The sequence below is a fragment of the Schistosoma haematobium genome, chromosome ZW, assembly GCF_000699445.3.
Source record: "Schistosoma haematobium chromosome ZW, whole genome shotgun sequence".
Lineage (NCBI taxonomy): Eukaryota > Metazoa > Platyhelminthes > Trematoda > Strigeidida > Schistosomatidae > Schistosoma > Schistosoma haematobium.
Window position 1 is genome coordinate 66,085,985 of NC_067195.1, and position 12,201 is coordinate 66,098,185.

A 12,201-nucleotide genomic window follows, 5' to 3' on the forward strand; every position below is an offset into this window, starting at 1 on the left:
AGAAACAAAGGATAGATAGATTGTTGAAATATCTGGATGACAGGAACAGGTATCCCAGATATTCAATCAAATCGCCTTCCTTTGTGATGTACATATAACGTGACCATTCTTTGTTAGCTTCAGTAGACGAATAATTCATAATAAACAACATACATGAGCGGAAACGTTCCGTTCCTTTGTTGCTACAAGCCTTGCTTAATGAAACAATGTACCCATAGCTGTCTAAAACCCACCAAAACATAATTCACAGCAATGAATGTCAGTATTCTTGAACCTTATAATTAGATTTTCACTATTTTAACAGCTTTAACAACGAACTAAGTATCTGAAACAATTTCTACTTCACTGTCCATCATAAAACTTGTTGGTTAACAGTTTATTTAATAGATTTTTATTAGTAACAGTGTTCCATGCTGAGTTCAACTTACACAGCTTTTACTTGAAACCTCTGAGACTGTTAGTTGGTCATATAACTTGGTGTGCTAAAAAATGTGAATCATATCATTTGTGTTAATAAAAGAACCAGTGGTGTGATTCTGTTGCGATAAACTTGTTTTAATGGGCAATGTTTCTTTCAAGGTTGTTTACGGCACTTAAATATGGGGATGCATTATCGCTAACCATACGTCTACAGCACACAATGCCTTTCCATAAGGGAGACAAAAGTGGTCATTTCGATGCCAGCCAAAACACATTTAATCTGCAAGATCCGGGTTTTGGACCAAGTGAAGGTGTTTACAATAATCGCATGGATCCTCGATATGGCAATATGAATGTGAGTATCTTTTCACAGTTGCGTGGTCTATATGTTTTTGAGTAATTTTTAAAACTTTCCCAACGGATACTACTTTACTTAAAAAATTATATGTCAGTTAGATTTGTAGATAGGGTGTTTAGGTTCCACTAGGTATCTACAAAGGCATTAAATATTGTATATAATCATTATTTATTCACCGACCTCTGTATTTCGTTCATAAACATTTACGGATAATAGTTTAGGTGTAAGAAATAAAACGTCTTAATTACCAACATGAATAAAGTCAGTGTTCACACACCGAAAGTGACATTGCTCAAATTCATCACTATCCCTCGGAAACTGCATTCTTTAACTCCTACTAAGTCTAAGATATTGATATGACCTCATATTTATCACTTCATGATTTTAATCATGTACTTAAAAATGAGTGGGTAAAACTCTGCCCATAAAACAAACATGTTTCTAGAAAGTCGTTTGCGTGTGGGTGAATGTTTCCACCACACAGTTAATACTAAAAATTCAAAAATGTTTTTTTCGATGTTTTGATATAACGTCTCATAGCCAAACTATTATGGTGGTGTGCCTGGAGGAAATGGAAGGTATGGACAGGATTTCTATAATCAACAACCTGGCTCTCAAGGCTGGAATACGGGAAGACGACATTTTAATGGCTCAGATTCGGTGAGTAAGCATATTTAAGCACTTTTACTTTAGTAGATATCAACATGCATTTGTGAATATTATCTCACTTAAGGGCAATGCCCTTATCATCAAGAATTTATTAAAACATCGTGTAATATAATCGTAAATGTACCAAATGTTATAAATATGCGCAAAAACGTGGCTCGCAGATGATTTTAACAACAGTAGACTTTTTTTAAATTAAAAATTAGTTCCGACCGTTACCCAAATAACATGAAATAAACATAAAAACTATGCGCGAAAGGAATTTTGAACTTTAGGTATTTGTAAAAGAGTTTGCTATTTTGCATTTCTAAATAAAATGGTTGTTTGGAGGTCTTTACAACGGAAAGTAACCAAATTGAAAAAGGAGTGATAATATCGCTGGTACAGGTGTTTTATAAAAATCTCACAGTTTTTATTTGGTCCATACCAAACTTTTAGACAAGATCCGACTTCTAACCTTCAGCTTTTTCAAAACAAAGCTTTCTAACAAGGCGCATCAATAGAAAACGCTTTTCAACCGCAAAAGTGATTAGTATAAAATGTTGGGGAAGTGATTATTTAGCCAACACATCCTTAACAGTTCTTTACTACTTTGGTAGTTTGCTCTAAACATTCGTAGAAAACAAGTCACAAACGACTTTTTCTTCTTTGTTCTCACTAAGTGGAAGGAAAAGAGTCTTTGTGTTTATCAGCGGTGTTATTTTTAGTACATCAATAGATCACACACGATTATGACTGCATTTGATAAAATAATCACATGGTCATATGACTGAAGCATTTTAGGAAGGGATCTTAGGCATTTTCTTACAATAAAACCATATTATCATTATTTAATTACTTTTAATAATACTTCAGTTTGTAGAAGTCTACAAAGTAAAAGCTCTCATTTAATAATCATAAATATAACAAAACTCTTGCTGATCTATTTGATCGTTTATCAATTCTAACTTGATTGTCATGTCCACTGAGTAGAAAATAAGCAGTTTGATTATTGCTTTAAATAACAAGAAAGATGACAAAATTGTATTCCTTAGTTACGTTCATATTAACTCAGTAACTTGCATGTCTGATGTTAGTTTCTTGTTATCTTCTTATTTCAGGATGACTCTGACATTGACAAACGCAATTACAGAGGTTCAGGGCCGGGTTGCAAGTACGTTTGATCACTATTTTTACCTGTGTAACTATTTTTGAACAGTGAAAATATTTCTGGTTGCTTGGAATTCACGTCAATCAGAATATGCAGAAAACAAAAGAGTATTTCGCAAAAGTATTTACACATCATCTTGAAAAATTAAGTAATTGAGTCACTTGGTCATCCAGTGTTGGTAGAAAAGTTAGTATGGGCCAATAAACTATGAAAGATACTTTTTGTGGTTTGAAACCTGAAGACAGCCATCAAAAATGACTCAATAGCCAGCTTACTTTAAAAGCTTGGTTTCTTTCGCTGAAATGCAACAACAGTATTTATGTCAGTTCAAGTTTACAATGAAACATGTGCAGTCATTATTCGTGTTAAACCTTAACTGAGATCATTTTTATGGGTTATTTTGAAATAATTATGGTACTTTCTAGTATATTTCTCCGAATTGCATATATGATTTGAATGTCAATATTCCCCAACGCTGGAACGCATTGACCATTTGTTTTATTTTATTTATGAAAGGAGTTTCCAAAACGTTTACTACCTTTGTTATAGATAAATACTGTATTCATCTTGATTTCTTTGTTTAATCTAGCTTTCCTCTTGCTGGTAAATCAGTGTAACTAATCTCAACAGAACCTACTAATAAGTGTGAAATGACTCACATTTTCCAATCTTACTGTGACATTGACCAAGTATATTTCAGTTTTATGAGCGATAAGAATAGAATCGATCACTTTCGACTAGTGCTGAGGAAATTGAAATTTACTGTATCTGATGGAATTATTATATATTGTTATGAAAAGTTGAACTTTGGTTTAATAATGATGCTTTAGGCTGATTGATGTCTAGTGTTTTTGTGAGTGACTAATTTGTTTTCAGTAACAGGAAAATAAAGAAATAGTATCATTCAATTCAACACTCAAGTAACACGGATACACACATTAAGAACATTAAATCTAAAAATATAAAGGTAAAAACGGTCATTTCGTTATATAAGCATTTTGTGAGTGATGAACTTACCATAGCAAAATCTTGTGCCTAAGCAAGACAGTATCAGAGTCATTAGTAACTATTGCTCTATTGAAATAAATTTGGCTCATGGTTTGGAGTAAACTACACCAAAGTCACTCCTACAGTCTTTTGACAGTCAATAACGTATTTAATATTTTTCATTGTTTTATCAACTAGTCGGGGACGACATGGTTCACACTCAAATCGGCGTGGTCATTCTAGTGATCGTGGTTCAAGTTCAGAGTAAGTGGGGCATTTTTATTACAAATAAAGGAATCTGGCGAGGTTCAGTCTGCCTATTGTTGTGAAGGTCTTGCAAAACATATTTTATCATACATGTTTAGGTACATATATTTCTAATATCACGGGATTTTATAAAGCCTTAAGTAACCTCTCAGCAGTTAAATAAACGCTGATTTATGTCATTCATCAAGTAGGCAGCTGCTTAGTATGAACAGACCAATCATAATCATGTCATTTTATATATGATATGACTGATTTTGTAAAATCGTTACGCTGATAGGAGGGATATAAAATTCAGTTTTGTTGGGATGAAAATTTTGAGTAATGATAGGTTTAAAGAAATGTCAAACACTATCATTTAGCTCTAGAAAGTATACAGCCAGAAAGCAGTTCTACAAAGGTTAGAGTACAAGAGCAGCTATCTAGGGGATTAACAAGTTTTCGATGGAGTTTTATTCTCCAGCTCAGAGAACAAAACTCCATCAAAATCATCCACCTGAGCTACAAATCTTCACCATCTCATTAACACGTTTACATTCTCTGTGCTTTACAACAATCTTATGATGGTATATATCACTAGAAATTTCTGACAAAGTACAAGACGAGTCTATATTTCTCGGGTTTTCTGTTTCAATACTTACTAAAACTTGAAGGGATGCTAAGATCATGGGAGAATAAGGAATTGAACGGGCCTCTTATAGACACAGGATTTGGGTTTGAAATGGAAAATTGTTATTGACTTGATTGTGCCTAAACTGCCCATCCAAACCTTTTTTGATCCAGTTCTTCCTAATTTGTCGAGGATTTTGAACAAAGCTTCATGTGGTGGGGTATTATCCGAACCGAGCATATGCTCAGAAACTGAGATATTGATTGATTTCTACCTATCTATTTGGAAAAATATGCATGGTGTTGCTCGGATATTGGTTTGCCAAGTACGTTATCTGTACGGCCAATATAAATTGCTCCACAAGAGCAAGTAAACTGGTCGAATCAAAATTCAGGGATTCAGCAATTGTCACCATTCGGTTATGTTCATAATGGAAGCGGAGTTTCTCAATATGTTGAAATTCAGTAGACTTAGCTTACATCAAGTTAGATATGAGTTTGGTAACATTGTGGTGGTATTTTAACAACATAAACTTGTTTCATGGTATTAATATGTTTAACAAAATGTGCCATTTATCACGTAGGTGAGAAATCTGTCTGCTAACCAAAGAACAAGTTTACAGAATAGCAGTTCACTTCATTGTACTTTAAGGCTATGAAAAATGTTTAATAAAAATAGAGGATATTTACAACTTGTTAGTATTCGACCATAGGTGCCTTTCAAGTAATTCTCGTTTATTTTGGGATCCTGGACTCAACAATAAGTTAGGTAGGAACAGGGTGTGGTAAAGTCGACAAATTGATTGGTAAGGTAGTAAATATTCATAAACCGGGATAGGTAAGTCATGTGTTACGTATGCTCAACCACCGCTTATCTCGATGGGCGACGTTGTCTGATATGAAAGCAGTTCGAAAGCTAGTGGTAGCCAAACAAAGACTTCATTTCATTAAGTCATTAGTGACTGAACTGACCCATGTTAGCAGATGCAAATTAGTTGACTGTGGTCCAGGTGATCGTCGTAACAAATGGTTAGAGACTTTGAATAACATAGTTCAGAACTGTTTATAATGACATACGTAGGTTCACTCTCTGTCTTTACTTATATTCTAAGTACATAAACTCTTCAGTTGAAGATGCCACAGGTATTTGGAATTTGACAACGCTTTAACCAATAACACCTACTATAAATCGTACACACCAAGTGAAATCGAAAGACAGAAGCAAGAAGGTTCGAAGATATATTTTATAGGTTATCAATATATCGAGGATCGACTGTACAACTCTGTAAGCGATACTGAACTAGAAGAATAATTATATTCAATGATCAAACAGACAGGTAATAACAGGGTAATTTTTCAACATGTAAACTGCATTTATGTTTCTCAACAAATCAAATTTGACGTACTTCCTTTTATTAGTGAAGGAAGGCGTAACAGACAATGGCGCTAGAGAAATTTTGTCGATGTTCATCTGGTCCGTATTCTTCTGAACATTTGTCACTAATGGTGAGTGGTTTATGTATTTCTTTACATAAAAGTATGTTGTACTGAATTGTAGCTCTGATCTGAAAATACACGGATAACAGCGCATATTGATTGAGTTGACTGTCATTGAAAACAAACCAAAACATCCACTGCCTCTAGGAAATAAATAACCGTTATGTCTATTCTATATCTATTTTGAAGATTGTCATTCATATTCACATTTCTATGAACTCCACCTACTTGTTTATTAATTTTAATCCCCTTAAAACCTTTTCTTTGCTTACATCGTCAGATGCAGACAAGTGTGAACACATGCTTGACCGGGAAAACGTTGAAATCCTAGTTCGAGGCAACATATAAAATGTCGAAAAGGTTTTTGAAAGCTCTACATTCTGGCCGGTCAGTAAACATATTAAAATAGACTTAAATTATCAATTAGTTAGAAACATCATAAGCAGTTATATTGAGAATAAGAGAGGAGAGGGTCAAAAGAGACGGAAATCAATATAAATATGCAGATAATCACAGGACTATTGTTAACAAAAACCAATCAAACTTAATGTTGACAACTTGAAAATAGAGGAACTCTATTAGCTTACTTTTATCAAAATTTTGTGCTGTTCATCTTGTTCAGATAGATAACGAAAGCTTCACGACTGCACCACAAAGCTCATAGAAGGCAGTTTCATCAAAGCTTATTCATCATTAAAAATAAAATAGTCAGTGGTTGGAAGTTATTCATTATCACTGTGTTAGCTGACGGTATAATGAGATCAGCAGAACAATATCTGTTGATTCTGCAAGTTCATCACAATATCAATTCTTAATAAACAGTAATAATCCTATGATATATCTACATTATTTCGAAACTCCACAAACTAAATTAAATACTTTTTTTATGATTTTCAGATTTTCGATATTACTTTTCAGTCGAAGAAAGCTATAAAATGAATGAAGTACAATTAGAGTGTGCTTATTTGATATTTACTTACGTGTCAGTTGATCATTTTTGTTTTTCTTTAATATTGTGAAATACATTTTCTGTTTTTGTATTCTGTCTTTTTTTAATGACTCACTGATTCATGTAGGTTCTCAATGTATGAAACATTGCTAGTGAATAACCATGAATGTAAACATGAACATCAGTCTATTTACTTTCACGCTCGAATCTTTAAAGTAAAAGAACTATTTATCACAGCTTGGTAAAGTGGAAAATGGGGTAAATATCCACATGAATTAAAACATTTCCTATGAGTTAGTTCTTTTGAACGTTTTGTAAAAGATTAGTTTTGAAACTTGATCAACCTGTTTTGAAAAACCTTTTGTCTGTCTGCGAGCAAGACAATGAACAGACATAATTTAATTTATGGTGGAATGACTAATACAACAGCTGAAATAATTGTTTAGAGGTCAGTGTGAGATGGTGGAAAAGATTTGTAGCTCAGATGGATGGATGAGCTCAGCGAACAAAACTCCACCAAAATTAGAGGTCAGTGCTATCCGGTCTACTTTTTTCGAGTATTTATTAACGAAATAGTTATTGGTTGATAAGTAGTATTGTTACTGTATTGTAAATAAATCTGAGAAAAACAAAGTGTTATCAGCTGAAAGGGTTGTGTTCGTTAAAGATAACCAGTGACAATTTTAACTTTATACTTAAGATCAGTGCAAATTTCTGAACGATTAAGTTACCATACGTCCTAAAAATCAAATTACAGAAGACCCTTCAAGTTTAGTGTAATAAAAAAACAAATAGATATATATCATAAGTAAAAAGAATGCTTTAAATAAATAACTTTGTTCAGCCCACTAGCATGTGATTTTATAATTGAATATTGCACTGTTTCTAAAAGAGACTATGTAGTAAACATGAGACACACTGTTCGAATCTGTTCAAATGACTTGGTCACAAGTGAATGAATCAACTCGTTATCTAGTTACTAAGTTACCTTAATCTCTAGTATCCATCATTTTAGTCATCTGTTTTTGAACAACTCGTCGCAATTTATTCTGTATCGCTAAGCATTTAACAATAAGTATCTGCATGATAATCATGAGAATATATGAAACTTAATTAAACCTGTACTAAAGTAAGAGATTTTATTCATCATGCTTAGATAAGTATTTCTTAAGACAGAATGAAGTATTTATACTCCTGCTTAGTAATTGTACTTTGAATACATGACATAGGCTTTATATAAAGGCTTCAGAGATAATAAAAATAAATTTAAATTCTTCTGGGATTAAATGGAAAACTTGAGAGTAGCTTATTTGCAGCGAACAAGTGCTACTGTAAAAATATTCCATGAAAATTTGCACTGAACTCATTTAGGAAATTGATCTCTTACACACAATCAGATTGTGTTTAAGTAGATTTTGACGAGGTATTTGTTGTGATCCTACTCAGTAGAACTAGTCACTGTGGAAAAATGACTTGGTGACTCATCATATATAAATTAATAAGGTGGACACACTAATGTTTAGGACTCAGGAACTTGAAAATTACTGCTAAGACACTACTGATAGCCATTTACAGGCAATTCATGTGCTTTCCAATGTTTGTTTCTAAAAACTAGTGTGGTAAAACAGAGTTTCAGTTTTTGTACGTCCAAATATCACACTGAATACCGCCCACGAAGTTAAGGAATATAGAGTAGGTCTTATTGGAATACCGTTCATAAGGTATATTTATTCACCAGGATAAAACAATGGCCGTCAAATATCGAACTAGTGATACACAGACCTTTGGATCAGACAGCGTGTGGTAACTAGCTGCTTTAGCTTTTGTTGATCTCTAAACCACTCATTGGAATGTTTTCAATAACATTTTGTTCTTATGATACGTTTCCAAGTCTTTGGTAATGTCCAGTTGACTGCATTTTAGGTCTCTGGATACTAGAAGCTATCCCACTACTATGAAGGAGATTGGTTCACTGCAATGTAAAAATAATGAGATGTCAGTGAAATTCGACAATCTCCATAACCACATACTAAAAATTATCATGCCCTCACTGATGAAGAGCTTCCAGAGTCGATTATCGGAGTTAAAGTAGGAAGCTACAACTAGTGGAGTTTAGTCCAGTCGGGTTAAAGGCAGTTCTCCATCAAAGAAAATGAAAGAATATCGGGCAGTATCATGGACTTGTTGAAGTTAACCATTACCACCTTAGGATCTCGACTCAACAGTCTAGATGTTAGGTGTTTGCGCGCGACCAAAACCCTGGGTTTGGGTTCTGGGTGTGGAATCGTGGATGTGCAATACTGAGGAGAAAACCTTTCTTCTTTTTAATGAGGCTATATTTTTGTGTCATCCTAGTAGATTAATGCCGCTGAGCCGATTTTATCAAGAAGATCATTAACATAGATCAGGAAGAGGAGTGTACGTAAGATGGTCTCCTGTCAAACTCTTAACGTCAAGATTCTCTACCTCATTTGCACTTTATTTACAGCCTGTTCTCTAGGTAGTTTCAGGGCCAGGATATAAATGAATCACTGAAACCTATCTTCGCTATCTGTGTTTAAAGTATATGATACTGTATCAAACGCTTTCACGAGGTCAAAATGGACCGGTATCTTTCGTTTCTGGCAGGTTGTCCAGCTGTCCTGTGCCTCAAAAAGATTAAACGCTTCGGACTTGCCGTAACTGAATCTGTGTTGGGCTTAATGAAGAACGTTGTTTATGCACATCAATCCCCTCATTTAACCATTGACTCGTCTTTTGATAACCTTCGACAGTATTGAGAGTATAATCAACTGGTCTGCGGCACCATGGGTCTTTTCTCACTCTACCTTAAAAGAATGAAGAGGGAGTAGAGTCTCTTCATTCTTTTGGTAGTTGTTGTAACACTAATGAGTGTTTGAACAAGTCACACGGTGATGTGCCGATGGCTTTGCATGCTGTTCCAAATAAAAAGGAGAATGTTGTCGCATCCTGATAACTTTCTGAGGTAGGGGATTTTGGTTTTCTTGGCACTTGCACGGACGTTAGATGAATAGTTCAGCTGACACTAAAGTTGAAAAAAGTTTTGCGCTTGTGCGCGCCTGGTTTAATCAGTCAACCAAGTCTCCCTAAAAAATTTCTGCTGGGGTTAGTGAGATATTTACTATTGAGAGCTTTGAGAGCACAGATTGCCTGATTTGCAGGCTCAGGTTTTTTCATGAAATCATGGAGATTTTCCGGGTTGGCTCATATTTGAGCTGCCGGCTACCAGGACATTCAATAACGAACCTTGGTCTGATTTTTCCAGTTTGTAGCGTTTTTAAGACTGTGCTACTTGTGCTTCTATTCCTAACTCCAACCCACCGATTTTTACTGTCACAGTCGACTGATATGTATACAACAGTCGGTAGTTTTATTGGTTTAAGGGTTCGGGTTTTGGTTCTCATAAACTCATGTCTGCTTGGATAGGCCGATATACAGGAGAGGGTTAATACGATCATATTTAATAGTGTCTTGTGTTTCCTATTTTGTTAGTCCTATCGGCGTATCTTTTTGTATTTCAGGCACACGTGACACAAACACGAGCAGGTGTAACTTAGCATGAACTCATAGTGTAGTGAACAGTACACAAGTGGAGACAATCGAATGTATTTGAACACGAAATCACAGAATATCTCACTAAAATCAGAGAAAAGTTCATTAAATGCTTAATTTGCAATATATATATATATATATATATATATATATATATATATTTGGAGTTTGACAACGCTTTAACCAGCAACACCTACTATAAATCGTACACACAAAGTGAAATCAAAAGACGGAAGCGAGGAGTTTCGAAGATATATCTGATAGGTTATCAATATATTGAGGACAGACTGTTCTAGACTGGCTAACGACTGCAGGGGATATTGAGCACGGCGCTCCCACTCGTGATCTGGTGCGGATGCATGACCGAGCGCCGTCAGCCAAGTGAGTTCATTAAAACGCATGTGGTCAGCATCCAATGTCAAAGACTCACAGAGTCTCTATTTTTGACTGCGATGAATACATGACAGTTACAGTTATTCTTTCTTTTTTCCTGGGTGCTGGATTATTATTTGCTTTCCAGTCTTACCAGAACTAGGAATTTAAATTAAAGTGTGATCATTAGTGGAACGTTGGCAACTCAGTTTCGATGTTTGAGTCAAGTAATCCGTGTCGTACACAGTACTAAGGAGTTCGTTATCTGTTGTCGTTTACAGCTTTCACATAACCCTATTCCTAGATACAAGGCTTCTGACCTGTCATTAACTCCTGAATTAAGACCTCCACTAGCCTTCCCTGTATTTATAGGGTAACAACTGGTGGCAACGCTATTAATTTACTTGCTGCTGAATACGCTAGTGGTATAATACTGTACGGGTTAATGAAGAAATGCAAAAGTTGTAAGTTTTACGATAGGTATACAAAACAATGAGTGAACGTCTGCAACACAAGAATGGACCCTAAGAGAAACTTGAAGTGCTTACGTCACCACCAACCGTCTTACCAAGTAACTTTGCGTACTTTCACTGGCTTTTACATAGATCTTGCGTTTGCAAGTGAAGTAGTACTTGTATTTTGTAGCTGAAACAACTTGAAAGAGAGAACTTGACTGAAAAATCCATTCTCATCTTTAATTGATAAATGGATATTTGCGAATATTGAAGGGGTCAGGTCAGATTTCAGGAGAGCAGTTGATACGAAACAAGAATGTCCAATAGAAAGATTAAACGTGTTAAAATAATTATCACTGTCGCCTAATTTGTTGCAATTTTCAAAACCTGACAATTTTCTTATCAAATGAATCATTCGTGAAATATTATCTGATCTTTTTCATACGAAATCCTTATATTATATCATACATTGCTATTTCACAGTTTTTTTGAGCTAGTTGACGTATAGATCAAAAGCAATCTTATGGATTTGTAAAACATTTTCATCATGAAACGGTATGTACATCTACGGTGGTCAAAACTCTTCCACTTCTTAATACTCTTCTTAAATATAGTAAGTTTGTTTATGCCTTGGATAAAGGCAGTTCAAGTTTATATTGGAAGACCACGGAGTACGCAACTGACTACAAACAATAATTATGAATTTCATTATTTTCGCCGGTTTTGTGATATATATATTATACTCAAGGTTCGAACTCGGTCTTGTATAGTTATGATTTTGACATTATTGTTTCCATGATGTATTGGTATGATAATTGAGATATTTTTCTCTGAAAGCGTGAAAAAATGCTGTCGTGAAAATTGCATAATTAATTTCAAGACATCATGTACAGGTAGAATA

General features: G+C 34.6%; 1 protein-coding gene across 1 annotated transcript; it reads left to right on the plus strand.

Annotated features, from left to right (window-relative positions):
• Positions 1–565: 565 nt before the first annotated feature.
• Positions 566–7,170, plus strand: MS3_00004183 (uncharacterized protein; the record flags this gene model as incomplete). The annotated part of the gene is made up of 6 exons (XM_012940305.3): positions 566–775; positions 1,319–1,438; positions 2,545–2,597; positions 3,780–3,845; positions 5,874–5,960; positions 6,849–7,170. The coding sequence occupies 5 exons, from the start codon at positions 566–568 to the stop codon at positions 5,902–5,904; spliced, it is 480 nt and encodes a 159-aa protein (XP_012795759.2). The 3' UTR covers positions 5,905–5,960; positions 6,849–7,170.
• Between the last annotated feature and the right edge of the window lie 5,031 nt (positions 7,171–12,201).